This window comes from Sorex fumeus, unplaced genomic scaffold (genome assembly GCF_029834395.1).
Source record: "Sorex fumeus unplaced genomic scaffold, SorFum_2.1 ptg000063l, whole genome shotgun sequence".
Lineage (NCBI taxonomy): Eukaryota > Metazoa > Chordata > Mammalia > Eulipotyphla > Soricidae > Sorex > Sorex fumeus.
Genome location: NW_026606120.1, coordinates 82,054,207 through 82,070,573, shown reverse-complemented (window position 1 = coordinate 82,070,573; position 16,367 = coordinate 82,054,207). Strand labels below are relative to the sequence as shown.

At 44.4% G+C, this 16,367-nt stretch overlaps 1 protein-coding gene across 2 annotated transcripts in view; it reads right to left on the bottom strand.

The window, feature by feature from the left end:
* The window catches only part of HELZ (helicase with zinc finger), a 183,524-nt gene that overhangs the window by 102,228 nt on the left and 64,929 nt on the right, over positions 1 to 16,367 (bottom strand). For both annotated transcript variants that reach the window (XM_056127342.1, XM_056127343.1), the window contains exon 13: positions 10,239 to 10,506. In XM_056127342.1, coding sequence (XP_055983317.1) covers positions 10,239 to 10,506 — 268 coding nt within the window. The remainder of the gene's footprint in view (positions 1 to 10,238; positions 10,507 to 16,367) is intronic.

Here is a 16,367-nt window from a genome sequence, read left to right as displayed (position 1 = left end):
CTGCCACAAACTTTCCCCCAGACCTCCGACAAACAATCAAAAGGTCCTACCCATTTCCTCCTAACTCTTTTGCATCTGATTTTTTTTTTTTTAGAGGCCACACCTGGGCGTACTCTGGGCCTGGGCCCATTCCTGTGAATGCTCAGAAGCCATGCAAACCTAGCCTCAGGGACCACGGGGTAAATAAGACAGTGCTTAGGGGACCACACAGTGCTGGAGGTTGAACCCAGGACCTCCGCATGCTGGTTGTTTGCTCTACGACATGGACTATCTATCTCCCTGGATCTGCGGCTCCACATTTTCAACTGGGATCATTATAGCTAATTCCCTAACGAGACTACGGCCTGCTTCAAATCTACTCTGCAAACTGCCAGCAGAGGGTGAGAACTAGTCTCCAGGAGCTCTGACAATAAGCTTTAAAGGGCCTTTCCTTGGACAGAGGGGAGAGTTCAATGGGCGGGGGTGCATACTCTGCACGCAGAAGACCCGAGTTCAATCCTCAACAATGCAAGTCTCCCCAAGCACCAATGGGAGAAACCCCAGGATCTGAGCCAGGAGCAGTTCCTGGTCACTGCCAGGTGTAGCTACCCCCCACCCCGCACTCCGGCCCACTACACAAACACACACACAAACAAACACGCGCACACACACACACACACACACACACACACAGAAAATAGCTTCCTCTATTATACCCTACACCACCACTCAGCTACAATGACGATTTCAGATATTCCTACACTCTGTGCTCTTATGCTCTTACCCTGTTTCCTCCAACAAAATACTTTTGTTCTGTTTCTTCACCTGCTAATTGTATGTGCTTTTCAAATTCCATCTGGCCCTGAAGTGAGTCATCCCCCCCGCCCCCACTTCCCTGGCCTCTCCTGTCACCATCCCCATTACAGTGCAAAGATACTGTATTATAGCCCGACTCTGGGACACAGGGCTGCTCTCCCCTGCTAGATTATAAACGTCCAGGAAACAAGGAAACAGACGGCGTTGCCTTCCAATCCATAGTCACTAGACTAAAACCTCTGAAACTTGGCCTACTCCATAAATTTTGTTCATTAAATTAATTTTACATTTTTATGATAATCTGAGTTTTCCCAAGTACAAGATTCCCACTTCAACTACTACTAATCCTAACAAATTATTTGTGTGTATTTGTTTGTTTGTTTGGGGGACACACCTGGCAGTGCTCAGGACTTACTTACTCCTGACTTGCACTCAGGAATTACTCCTGATGGTGCTCAGGGACCAGATAGGATGCCGGGGATCGAACCTGGGGGTTAGCAGTGTGCAAGGCAAGCACCCTCCCTGCTGTACTATATCTCTGGCCCCTGCCTAACAAATTATCCAAGTCACAAAATTTTGTCAACTAACTTGGGCAATCTATTACATTTTTACTGATACATCTATTTTAGAACCTGCCATCCCAAGACACTTGCTTGCAATTTAGCAGGTATGAAAAATCAATCTTGCCATATTAAAGCAGTAAGAAGCCTCTTGTGATATTCAGCTGTGCCTTGCTAGGAAACTCTTGAAGAAGAGGCCCTAGAAAACAAAAGGAGCTATGAAATACAGCCTTTTCTCACGGAAGATTCACATTCTGTTCAGGGTTGCAAACATTATAGATTTCGTAAAGGCTGGAGCGATAGCACAGTGGGTAGGGCATTTGCCTTCCTCGCAGCCAACCTGGGTTCGAATCCTGCGCCCCTCTAGGAGAGCCCGGCAAGCTACCGAGAATATTCTGCCCACACGGCAAAGCCTGGCAAGCTCCTCGTTGCGTATTCGATATGCCAAAAACGGTAACAACAAGTCTCACAATGGAGACATTACTGGGCCCGCTGGAGCAAATCGATGAACAACGGGAGGACAGCGTGGCTGCTACATTATAGACTTCATAGCAGAAGCTATAGTTACTAATATCGAGTTGCTCTGAAAGATTAATGGGCAAAATTAAAATTACATTAGTAAGCCTTCTTAGGTACTTGAAATATGCATTTTTGAGGTTAAGGAACACAGCACCTAAATCAAAACCCAAAGTGCAAATTATATCCTACAACAAAGATTTTTCTTTGGGGGGGGGCATGGAGGGGAGTGCAACCAGCTGTGCTCAGTGATCACTCCTGACTCTCTGCTCTGGACTCACTCCTGAAGTGCTCAGAGGACCATATGCGGTGCGAGATATCGAATTCAGGTCGGCCATGTGCAAGGCAAGCGCCTTACCCACTGTATTACCCCTCCACGTGCCCCCCCCCAAATATTTCATGATAAGGGAAAATAATCATCTCTCCCACTGTTGCATGCATTTTGAAAGCAACATTGACACGTATGTAATTCCTCATCTTCTAAGATGTGGCAAAATCGCAGCCAAGCACAACTCAACCAACTTTAAACCATTCTCTTCTGAAAGCAATCTGGTTTCCGGCAAGCTGAGCGAGAGTTCCATCTCTCGGGTGTCAGAGGAGGAACATTTCAAAGCTCTCTAGTCAGTTTTTGCTTCGTGCAATTTCTCACTGCACAAATGGCACCAAGAATCAACCAAGGCAATTAACAGTAAAGAGCCGGGCTGACGGAGACTGAGACTCGGAAGGGAGAGGCAACCGGGCGCAGCCTCGCCCCTGGCGTGACAGACAGAACTCAGGGCCCCGGGAGGCCACAGCCGCAGCCGCCACAGTGACCCGATTAGACATGCCGAGGCACAGCTCAACAGTCACTCGCTTCCAGCCAACTCAATTTCTTCTGGAAACGCATATCTTCAAAATCCAACCGACTGCCCTTGAGGTAGAATCATTACTGAATGCAGATCAACCTGCAGCTGAGCTCTGAGAGGTTAGAAGCACCTTCTGAAAGGTAAACCAAGTGCAACATCACCTTGAATACCTCTGTATACTTCACACTAGAACATTAAAAAAAAAAAAAAGATGGGTATAAAACACTGTGTGTCTCAGACAGAGTTTGAAATATGTGCTCACTACCTAACTACAGAAAGCTTGCTTGTCCGGGGGCTGGAGGCAGAGAACAGCAGGTAATCTGCTTGCCTTATGTGTGGATGACATGGGTTCAGTTTCCAGCACTGTATATGGTCACTTGAGCACCACCAGGTGTAAGCCCTGGACACAATGGGACGTGGCCCCCAAAACCAAAAAGAAGGAAAAATAAGTGTGTTGATCCCTATTCTAGTGCAGTTTACTCGGTTCATCCAGAAACCTCCCCCCATAACCCCATATCCTGTTTTTAAAAAGCATACATCAGTTATGTTATGCTTAAATAATGATAAAATGAGTGTCAAGTTCAAGGCAACATTTAAATATTCATAAACATTAAAGAATAAAGCAAAGAAAAGAAAAAACTCAAACATTGTCTGACTGAAACACAATCATGAAAGCTTGTAAGTCTGTAACTGTATCTCATGGTGATTCGTCAAAATAAATAAATGCTTGTTTTTTAAAAAAAAAAAAAAGAAAGAAAAGAAAATTGCAAACAGCATAAGAAATCGTCAAAGGCCTTTGAGGAGGCTGGCAGTGCGAACTAAGGGGCCAAGCGGGTGGCGCGTTGCGGCTCTCAGAACTCTGAACTGCAAGAGATGCCTCCAGATCCCACACCAGGCTGAATTTCAGATCCAGACTACCCCAGACGGGGGCAGGTTGAGTCCCCCCACACCCACCCCAGCAGAGCCCCGGCAGCCGAAAACCTCCAGAACCCAATTGCCACCATGCTCACCGCCGGACCCCAAGGCTCGGGTAAGCCTCTTGCAGGAATGCATGTGTTGAAAAACTCAGCTAGGCAGGTTTCGTGATCAAAATCTCCGGGCCTCCACAGAATTGGGGATGGGTGACCTCCCCCATTCCTTGGTTCTCCTGGGAGCCTGGCAGTCACGCACATGAACTGCCTTCAGCGATTGCCAAATAAGCTCATTAACCAAAAGCTCATTAGTCAGTCCGGATCCAGAGACTCATAAATAAATCTCGAAAGTGATCAGCGAGCTGCAGAGATGCTTCTGGAGTCCAAAGTCTTCACCATCCGGTGAATACTTCAACCCCAGCTGTATCACCCCATCCAAATTTTATAATTCCATACTCCACATCACTGACACACCAGAAGTAGCACAACACATTGGATGGAATGTAAAGTAGAAGGCAACCACAAGGCTTAAGTTGTAACAACACATTAATAAACTTATACAAGGGTTTAATGACTCCAGGTTGAGATATAACAAGCTTCACGGTTTCTTTTAAGAAAACCTGTTTTGATCATTTTTAATGAATTAATCATAACAAACAATATAAACTAAATCATTTTGGGCCTGCTATTGGGGCAGGCCTGGATGGTGGCTGGGAAAAACAGAAAATAATAGCAGTGGGAAGTTATAATGATGGTGGAATTGGTGCTGGAATATTGAATGTAATAAATCAATGTGAACCATTTCATAAAATTAAATTTAAAAAAAAATCAAGGCCTTTGAAGAGCCTTATGATATCTGTCATTTGTCCCTGATCCCGTTGTCTTCTAAGAACTTTAATAACTAACAGAATTTGCACCAAATCTTAGAATTTACACCAAATGTGTAGTGTCCTCCACTAAATCCTATACACTAGACAGTCAGGAGTCTAACTTACCATAAGCCTTCCCCAGCAGGTTACCTTTGGGTGACAGTATCACTGGAATTTTTTCAGAATTCTCCAACACACTTGCCACAGAAACTATTTTTTAAGAACCCTCAAAACTCTTGTGCAATGGCGGCCACATGGGAGCCTTGTGGACAGCAGGTATGAGCCGGGGGTGTGGGGGCGACTAAAACCTCATGGGAAGGGGGGCGTTCTGGTCCGTCCTTCATGCCCTACCGAGGTCACCAGTTGCCCCCCGCGAGCGGCTCTCCAGCACAGCCACGGCCCCTGAAGCACAAGGACTTAATGCAGAACCTGGCAGCTTGGAGCAGAAAAGTGAACGGACTATGCGTTAATCCAGGCCATCATGTCTGTCCGGAGGGGAAAGGGTGTTGTCCCATTCACCCTCTCCCCTCTGGAAAGAAAGATGGCGGCCGCATGGGAGCCTTGTGGACAGCAGGTATGAGCTGGTGGTGTGGGGGCGACTAAAACCTCATGGGAAGGGGGGCGTTCCGGTCCGTCCTTCACGCCCTACCGAGGCCAACAGTTGCCCCCACGAGCGGCTCTCCAGCACGGCCACGACTCCAGAACACAGAAACCAATTTCTTAACTATCTGACTTTCAGTAGAAATACTTCCAGGGTCAATGGGTAAAACAGCAGAAATCCAAAACCAACATCTAATTCTTGAACCTAGCTGTAGAAAGCAGGTCACTTCACAATGCTTTTTCAGCATGTCTGATTTGGGGGGGGTGGGGGGGTAAACTCTAAATAATACTGGTGAATCTTTTATTGAAACAATGAATCTAATCAAAGCAGATAGAGTGTTAACTAGAATTCATCTGCCTCACAGGGACTGGGAGGGGTGGGGGGCTGGGGTTTTATTGGGGTTCTTCATGGTAAAAAATAAGTATTGGTAAAGGGAAATGTGTTTGATATTTGCATGACTTAGACCTAAACCTGAAAGCTTTGTAACCTTTCCCACAGTGATTCAGTAAATAAATAATTAAAAAAAAAAAAACTCTTGTGCAGCAACAAATAAAACATATCCAACATGATCTTTAGATTTACAGTTAAGTTTTATAAATATTTATACACACATACCCTTTTTTTAAAAAAATGGTTTTTTTTATTTTTGGGCCACACTCCTAGCTGATCAGGGACCAAATGGGGTGCTGGGGAACAAACTCAGGTTGGCTGCATGCAAGGCAAGTTCCCTACCCAAAGCACTGTTATCCCAGCCCATACACACCCCTTTTTGATTTAATAACTATGATCCAACTTTAAAGACGGGGGTGGGGAAGACCATGCTTCCCCTTAGCAGGGCTGACCCCCCGTCTGAGTCTGTCTTAGCACAGCCCTCCTTTTCTCCAGTGAGGACAACTGTACACGCTGCCATGAGAATGAACGATCTCCTTTCTATTTCTTTGTTTGCTTCTTCTTCTTCTTATAAAAATAGCACATGATCAATGTGGGACAGTTCAAAAATAGAGAAAATTATGTATTTGGACAAAAAAAAATTCCCTGTAATCCCAGAACACTACAACTCTTTCCAAAACTTTGATGTCCAAAAGGATAAATGTGTATGCAGATACACAATTGGAGTTGCAGAGCATATGGTTCAGAACTGGCATCATTTCCCCTTAACATTTTTTTAGGTCACACTCAGTGGTGCTCAGAGGTTGCTCCTGGCTCTGCAGTCAGGAATTACTCCTGGTGGTGCTCGGGGACCATATGGGATGCTGGGGATCAAACCTGGGTGGGCCATCTGCAAGGCAAACGCCCTACCCGCTGTGCTATCACTCTAGCCTCCCCCCCTTAACGTTTTCTCATAAACATCATTACAGTATTGAAAATTCTTCCCAAACATAATTTCAACAGTTCTATATTTGACCATGACTAATAATTTACTGACCTTATTTTTCACAATGTCTTTCTTTGAAAAACATTGCAGACAGACATATAATCTTCAGTCCCGAGTATTTCTTCAGGATGATTAGACGAAAGTAGAATGAGTACAAAGACTCTTAACACAAATGGCCAAATGGCCCTCCGGAAAACATAATACCAACTTAGTTTGCCAATGCTCACGTCAAATTGCATTTCTCCTCAAGTTCTTCTACTAGTGGTACTGGGATGGGACCCCAGAGCCACACTCATGCCAAAGAGGGGCCCTACCGAGGCACGTCTCTGGCCGTCACATTCTTCCTACTGGCTTTAGCTCTTGGTGCAAACTTTCTTCCATTTAATTTCTTGATCCACATCTTACTTTGTAAGATTTAGTCTTTCTCTCGCTGAGACAATTTTCAATTGTAAAAGATTATTGTAAAGGGTCAGGGAGAGAGGTCAAAGGGCTGGTGTGCATGCTCAGAAAGCAGGTCCTTGGGTCAGTACCCACCACCGCATGTTCCTCTGAATACCACTGAGAGCTGTCCACAGTACTGACCAAGGAGTAGACACTCCAACACACACACACACACACACACACACACACACACACACACACACAGAGGTATGGCCCAAAAAAATAACATCATTTTTAACAGATCTCTATAAACATACTGGTCTTTTGTCACAAGCTATATATATAATTAATTTCTAAACCTGAAAAAAATATTAATAGAAGTTAAATTTTTTTCTAAATTTCTGGCTCAGTAATCCAGAAGTCTTTTACATTTTTTTAAGCAATTTTTTGTTGCTGTTGTATATTTTGTTTCCTGTCACATCTGGTAATGCTCAGGGATTACTCCTGGAAGGAAAGGGTTTGGGGGACAATATGGGATGTCAGAAATCAAATGAATCCGGACCGGCAACATGCAAGTGCCCTACCCACTTTACTATTGCTCCAGCCCCATTTTGTTAAGCTTTTGTTTGTTGTTTTGTTTTTGCTTAGGGGGCAATAACTGGCTGTGCTCAGGGCTGACTCCTGGCTGTGTAAGGAATCACTCTTGGTGGGCTAGGTGTGCCATTTGGGGTGCCAGGGGCTAAACCCAGGTCTTCCTGCAATGTGATTGCAAATTCAAGCAATCAAGAGCCCTAGCCACTGTAAAACCACTCCAGCCCCTTGTGAAGCTTTTAAACACTATTTATTTCAATACTTATTGTTTGTCATAGTGTTCACCACTGGGGTATAAGTCGATTCTTAGTCCATAGACCAAAAGGAATGTATCATAATGTAAATAATATACATGTATATTACTGCAAATACTGTACACTATTCTCGTTCTTTAATAACTGATCATCACATTAGAATGATCATCGGACCCAGTATATAAGTCTTGAGAAGCCATGCATGAGCTAAGAACTAAAGTCTGAGATTAAGCATTTTACTTGACTCTGCATAATACATGCATAAATAACATATATGCATTTGATTTGAAACTTTAAGAATCTTTCTAAAAGGTAGACCCTATTTAATCCAAAAGCAAAGAGTATTAGGGCCAGAATGTCAGTACAGCGAGCAGGGCACTTGTCTAGCATGTGGCTGGCTTGAATTTAATCCCCAGCACCCAGTATGGTCCCCTGAGTACAGCCAGGGGTGATCTCTGAGCACAGAGTCAGGAGTAATCTCTGATCAAGGAGTAATCTCTAAGCTTACACTTTTGCTTTTCAGAATCTATCCTATAATAAGTATTCAATATCTATTAATAATATTAATGATTTTCTCAAGTGGGCCCAGTAACATCTCCATTGTGAGACTTGTTGTTACTGTGCTTGGCATATCAAATATGTCACGGGTAGCTTGCCAGGCTTTGCCGTGCGGGCAAGATACTCTCAGTAGCTTGCAGGGCTCTCCGAGAGGGGCGGAGGAATCGAACCTGGCTCGGCCGTGTCAGTTGCGCGGAACCGGTCAACCACTGTGGAGCGATAGCATAGCGAGTAGGGCGGTTACCTTGAATGCAGCCAACATGGCCGAGCCAGGTTCGATTCCTCTGCCCCTCTTGGAGAGCCCAGCAAGCTACCGATGGCATATTCAATATGCCAAACACAGTAACAAGTCTCACAATGTTACGAGGCCCACTCGAGCAAATCGATGAGCCACAGTACAGTGACAGTGACAATATTAATGACAAGAAACCAAGAGGAAGCTTAGCATAAAAATGTATGATGATAAGGCTGTAGTTACAGGGAAAACTCTGTAGCACTGTCCTCCTGTTGTTCACTGATTTGTTCGAGCGGGCCCAGTAACGTCTCCATCGTGAGACTTGTTACTGTGTTTGGAATATATTGAATACGTCATGGGTAGAGGAATCAAACTCAGGTCGGCTGCATGGGCCATATACAAGGCAAATGCCCTACCTGCTGTTTGTTAAAAATATATTTCTGGTGCCCGAGTGATAGCACAGCGGGTAGGATGTTTGCCTTGCATGTGGCCAACCTGAGTTCAATCCCATGTGGTCCCCCAAGCACTGCCAGGAGTAATTTCTGAGCATAAATCCAGGAGTAACCCCTAAGCATCACCAGGTGTGGCCCCAAAACTGGATAAGAAAATTTATACAGATACAGTTTTCTGTCTTATAACCACAGACTAATTTTTATTTAGTTTATTTATTTGGGAACGGTCTGGGAGGGGACACCCAGCACTGCTCAGGGGCTACTTCAAGCTCTGTGCTAAGGAGTCACTGCTCATAGTGCTGGGATCAAACCACACGTGCAAGACAAGATCCTTCCCCACCGTATTATCTCCCTGAACCCTAGACCAATTTTTTAGCTCCTTCTACTGCTAAAGTCAATTTTTTAATATTTTTTTTTCTTTTCTGCAGGGGAAGGGGGAGGTTTGGGCTATACCCAGCAATGCTCAAGGGCTCCTCCTTGATTAGGAATCACTTGAGGTGGTGCTCAGGGAACCATATGGAGTTCCGGGGATCAAACCCAGGTCAGCTACATGCAAAACAAATGGCCTACCCACTATACGGTCACTCCAGCCGCTCAGATTTGACTTCTGAGATTACTTTTCCTATAATGATTTCAACAAACTCTTTGTATTTTTATTTTGCTTCGAAGTTTCTGAGCCACACCTGGAAGCATGAGGAGGTCACTCCTTTCTCTATGTCAAGATCATTCTAGGGGGGACTCGGGGTCCATCTGAGACCAGCAACAGGATCTGCCTCCCCTAAAGCCTGTTCAGCTCTCGGGCCCTCAGACCAACTCTGGCTTTAAACACCTGAACATAACCTGTGGCGTATGGACAAAATGTAAAATACAGCTTTTGTCAATTGCTAGATTTTATTTTCAATCAATTTCCCTGAAGATTCCCACCAGTTCCTCCTCAAAGGGTCTGCGCAAACGCTGAGATTTTCAAGTGTCTGTAGCTCGGCTCCACCAACATTCCCAGGGGGGCTTCTCTGAGAAGCGCTGAGGAAACCTGCAGGGGCCACACACACAGGACCCTGTGTTCCTGTTCCCAGCCTGTGCCCTGGATGCCTGGGCAAGAGAAACTGCACCAACGCTAGGAACTCCACGGGGGGCAGAGCACAGTGCCTGCCTTGAATACGGCTACCAGAGATGGCCCCCTCACGGCCAGTCGCCACCCAAACATTACCTCTACTTGTAAAGGAACCCCCACGACCACCCCGGAGGAGACTCTCCATGACGACCATGCAGATTGCCTGCAACTAAGAGCGACTTACTTGCTGACTTCTTTGTACTGGGCGATTTCCTCGATATAAAGGAGGTCGTGCAAGCGGGCCTGGTAGTTGCTCTTGGTCAAGGATTTGTCTAGAACGGACTGGGTGAACAGCTGGTCGGCAGAGAGGGGGATTTGGTATCTGACAAGAAGGCTCTTCTCCAAATCAGTAGTTTCATTAGGTTCAAAATCTACAATAGTCTTAGAAGAAGAATCCCAGCGCTTGGCTGTGGTTACTAACTGCTGCTTTGCATGCATCAGGTATTCAAGATCTAGACGGAAACAAACACATTTATCAAGGAACGCAACATTAAAATTCTCAAATACGTTCTAATCAGTTTATAATGCTAGAGCTAAAATTCTTAACAAAGCATTACAAAAACTTGTTTAGGAGCACTTTCCCCATATCTCATACACACACGTATATATATTACAGCAGTCTACAACATCCCTTAAATATATAACATTTTGCAAGTAAAGATAAACACTGAAAAGTCCTCAGCTGAAAAAAAACTGATCTGCAAAGAGAACATGACAAATTCCTCTTAAGACAAAACTCAATCTATGATTGTCACTTTTCCTATTACCAAAGTCTGTCCCATTACAGAAAGAGAGAATCAGAAAACTGAAAAGTTATTATTCTTTTGTGGGGTAAAACTCAGTGTTATTCCCTGGAAGCCAACTCAGGACAAACAAAATTCCCTTTAAAAATACTCATCTAAGGGGGCAGGGTGATAGTACAGAGGGTAGGACGCTTGCTTTACAGCTCACCTGGGTTCAATCCCTGGCACCCCATACGCTCTTACGAGCACCACCAGGAATGATCCCTGAGCAAGAGCCAGGAATAAGCCCTAAGCAGCATCAGGTGCACTCCCCACCCACCACAGATGCCACACCCGGGGAGAGAGAGAGAGAGAGAGAGAGAGAGAGAGAGAGAGAGAGAGAGGAAAAATATTCATGTAAAACATGGCTAACTACACATTAGAATGTGATTTGATGTACCATTCAAATACCAATTCAGAAAAATTCAGTTTGGCCTCAGCTGAATTACACTGAAAGTAGGACACAATGTCAAAATGAATTAACTGCTCAAGTTCTGACATCCCGGGGGTGAGGCAACATAAGACCAGCAACAGAGCAAAATACAACATAGCATCAATTCTGAGCTATGGTAGATTCACTCCATCTACAATGCAGATACTGTTTTCTCTAACGGAGGACTTCTAATATACCTAGAAAGATGAAACGCGGGGCAGGAGACAGGCTGGACACCAGAGACTGCCTCGCAGTCCAAGGCCCATGGCCACATGGTGACCCCTCCCCTCGCCGCCCAAACACTGCCGGGGCAACCCCCAGCTAAGAGCCAGGACACCACCAGGTGTAGTCCACCCCCTGCCCCCCAAAAGATGAAATTTAACTCAAAAGGGGAAACACTATTGTTTAACAGACCCAGCAGGCTGGTTTCAGAGGCTTCAATTCTAGAAAAAGATAATATAAAGTTTAAACAGAGATCAGTTATTCTTAGAACTATGCAGACAAGTCAGGTACTATCCTTAACCTGAGCACATGATATGTAATTGCTGTCTTGCTTAGTGGAAGATTATGCTACATTATATGTGTATATATATATATATATATATAAACATATATATGTTATATATGTATATATAACATAATACTCATCTACCAGAAATAAATTTCTCAATATCAGAAAATAGCTTATCCTAAAATCTTAATAAAGATTGAAATATAACATAAAAATTAAAAAGACAGGTTTGGAGACATGGTACAGTGGGTAGAATGCTTGCCTTGCATGCAGTCAACCTGGATTCAACCCCCTGGAACACACCTGGTCCCCCGAGCACCACCAAGAGTGATCCCTGAGCACAGAGCCAGAAGCAAGCCCTGGGCACCACTGGGTATGGCCCAAACCACCCCCTCAACGGAAATTAGTATTTTTAATTTTTTTTCCAAAAAGAAAACAAAATATAGTTACTAGCTACTTCTGCTCGTAAGGTCATAGAACAGTAGCATCAAAAATAGTAGAGCTTCACTCTGAAGAAAGTTTTCTGCATCACCTCTTTCCTGTGCAAAGCCATTATGCAGCAAATCTTTCTCTACGGGGCTGGAAGCAGACAGCCCTGATGGGACAGTGCTTGTTTTTCTCATTTTGTCTGTGCAATGCTATGACTCTTGCCCTGATTTTAAGCAATTCTCAAAATGACGGTCTCCCGCAGACGGCACAAAAAAAAAAACCCTCAAAGTATTTTGAAAACAATGTAGATTTGGGGGCTTGAGCTAGATATAAGAACGTTAATGTTAGAGCACATGCCTCACATTCATGCAGCTGACCCCCATTTGATGCCAATCACTGCCGGGCCCCCTGAGCACAGACCAGAGATGGCCCCCAAACTAAACACAAAACCAAAAATCAATGTGAACTTGTACTTCATTTATTGTCTCAAATAAGAGAGTGCAAGGGAGGGGAGAGCTGGAGGAGCAGTAAGATGATCCATGGGGGCATCTCTGGCCGAGGACGGAGAGCATGTGTGCCAACTCCACACTTGAAAGTGCTGATTCAGGTCCTGCAGTGCTCTTCTTCCCACAGAGAGGAGAGACGAGGTTCCGGGGAGGCTGACCACTAGGTCTCACGACACCCCTACCTGCAGGAAGGGGTTACCCGCTGACCACATCTCTAAGACACACATACACACTCACACTCACACATACACACACGCACACGTGCAGAAACGCACACACACACATGCACCATTCAAGCCAGTGTGAGCAGTCCATCGCTGGTAAACAATCTACATCAGGCAAAATAAAATATTCTGGGACAATGAAAAATGAACAGGTTAGGATTAATGAACAGCAGGGATAATGTAACACAGCCTAGCTAGCCCACTCCTTTTTATTAGGACATCTCAAAGCAAACCCAAAATTATTTTACTGGCCCACACATGGCACACAGGAGGCTACAGATATCTATTGAGAGAAATTCCTCAGGAAAGGTTCAGGATAATAGAATAGGCCTTACCTTTCGAAGGTAATGCAAAGGAAAGGATGCTAGTGTCCAAATCAGACCTCAAGGCTAATGTAACTCATCTGACACAAGCTACACTCGCCAACTCCCCTTGCATTCTGACCACTGAGACAGCAGTGTTCTTGTTTTAACTGAGGAGCTACTGTTCTGATAAAGCGCCTAAGAAGTTGGTTTGAAGCACCGAGTATACACAACACACTTGAAATGTACCCTCTACAGAGCCAAGAGCATTGATAAGTAAGGCTTGGGGGCTGGAGCAATTATACTGCGAGTAGTCTTGCATATGGCCAGCCCAGGTTCGATCCCCGGCATCCCAGATGGTTCCCCAGGCCCCACCAGGAGTGAGTCCAGAGCCAGGAGTAAGTTCTGGGCACCAGTGGGTGTGGCCCCAAAAACCCAAAAACTAAACAAATAAATGAAAGAAGGCAAATGAGGGGAGCGGCAAAAGAGAAACTCTATGACTGGCCAAAAGAAGAGAAGAAATACATACTAAACGCTCAGGTGAAATACGGAATTTATTAAAAGCAGCAACATTTTTCAAGAGGGTGCCATAAAGTGATTTCTAATTCAGAATCAGGTCCTCCACTTCCTTAGGAAGCACTTTGGCCTGTGGCGCTATAGATCTTGGAGACCCAAATTAACACTGAGATCAAATCTAAAAGTAATCCATGCTCAACTCCCATTTCAGCTATCCACTTTTTTTTTTTTTTTGCTTTTGGGTCACACCCGGCATTGCACAGGGGTTACTCCTGGCTCATACACTCAGGAATTACTCCTGGCGGTGCTCGGGGGACCATATGGGATGCTGGGGATCGAACCTGGTCGGCCGCGTGCAAGGCAAATGTCCTATCCGCTGTGCTATCGCTCCAGCCCCATCAGCTATCCACTTTAATATCCACTTTTATCCGTGGTTCCTTTCACCAAATCAACAACTTAGAAAACTAGATCTCAAAGCATCTACACCCTCTTCTTTTAACACTTTTTGTTTGTTTGGGGGCCACACCCGGCCATGCCCCGGTGCTGAGGACAGAGCCCTCTGGCCATGGGCAAGGTAAGCGCTGACTGTGCTATCGCTCCCATTCCTGATGTTCCATCTCTAAATGAAATTAATGAAAAGTTAAATACGGGGCCAGAAAGAGGGTTTAACAGGCGAAGCACATGCTTTGCGTACAGCTGACCCCAGTTTGATCCCCAGCACCACGTGTTCCCCCTAACACTGCCAGAAAGAGCCCCCAAGTATTGCTGGATATGGCCCCCCAAATAAAACGGCAAATAAAACCATCACAGAACCTGGGCTATGACTCAAGAAGTACAGTACAGGGGCCAGAGCGATAGCACAGCGGGTAGGGCCTTTGCCTTGCATGTAGCCAACCCAGGTTCGATCCTCGGTACCCCATATAGTCCCCCACGCACCACCAGGAGTAATTCCTGAGTGCAAAGCCAGGAGTAACCCCTAAGCATTGCTGGGTGTGACCCCAAAAGCAAAAAAAAAAAAAAAAGAAGTAGAGTACATGCCTAACTAACATATGCCTGCATATGAGGCCCTGAGTTCCAGTCTCAGAACTACATGATCCCTGGGCATTAGGTGCTAAAGTATTGGGTGCCAAAGTATTAAGTACTAAAAGGGTATCTGATACTTATCACATGCTTCTACTCAGTTACATATATCTTTCATTGACAAACTACTGGTTAAAATCTTTTATTTTCTAATCACAGGAATATGATATAGGATATATTGTTGAGATAATTAAGTCACACTCAATGTTAATGCTAACAGTTAATGTACACTGGTACCAAGAGACCTAGTACAGCGAGTAAGGCACTTGCCTTGCACACAGCTGACCAGGTTCAAGTCCCGGGTGCCCCTAGCCCTGCCAGGAATGATCCCTGAGTGCAGAGCCAGGGGTAAGTCCTGAGCACAAAAGATAAATAAGGTAATATAGGTTTCCTGAAGAGTTTTCAGGACTGCCATGTAAGAACTAGAAGTGGCAGGGGGTGGGTGGGAAACTCATTCACAGTCTGCAAATAGGAAAGATTGGATATTTTAATTACCATGAATCAAGTAAGAGGGGAAAATGGACAGGACTTTTTCCTGACTCAAATTTAAATAAGTAATTACTTTTTTTTTTTTTTTTTTTTTGCGGTACACAGAGGTTCCTCCTGGCTCTGCATTCAGGAATTACTCCTGGCGGTGCTCAGGGGACCATATGCAATGCTGGGAATCGAACCCGGGTCAGTCACATGCAAGGCAAACACTGTCCTATTGCTCCAGCCCCAGTAATTACATTTTTTGATTCACTACTGAACAATGAGTGAGAGGAAGAAATGTCTGCTAAACAACTTGATTTGAAGTTTCAAGGAGTAAGGCTCTTGCAACTGTGACTGAATCAGTGACAAAGGTGAGGCATTCTAGAGTGAGGGACACTGAGAATCTCCCAGAGGGGAACGACACACACATTCCCAACACTCTCTGGAGACGAACTCTTCCAGTATTGAGCCGGTATCACCTCTTAGCTTCAGTGAATTGATTATGGATAATAATAAACTAATAAATGGTTAAAATTTTAACTTTATGGAAAGAAATATATATATATACTTTCAACATTAAGGACAAAAACATGCCTAAATAATTAACAGCTATGTGGAAGAAGAGGAAAATATAAAGATTTTCCCTATTCAAATTCTAGCTTCATACCATCACTGCACTGTGTGTGCAGAAACAAAATAGTGATCTAATTTATGACACTGCCAAAACTGTATGGGAATGTGAGAATGCCCAGGCTTCCTTCAATTCCCAAGGTCCCAATTACACATCATCAATTGGTACCAGAATGACCCTTTTCCTCCCAGTCCTCAGTCCAGGGAGAACAAATCATGAACTGGCTGAGCTGGAAGTAAAATTATCAAGGTATCGCTTTATCACCAAAAAAGTTTTCTGGCTCTCATGGCCAGTAAATATTATCCTTACAAGTACTCCAGGAAAAGATAGAAAGATACAAAAACCCTTTGTTTTATTGTTTTTATAAAACTGTGATTTCTCATACACAAATCTGCTGCCCTCAGGTTTTTTTTTGTTTTTTTTTTTGC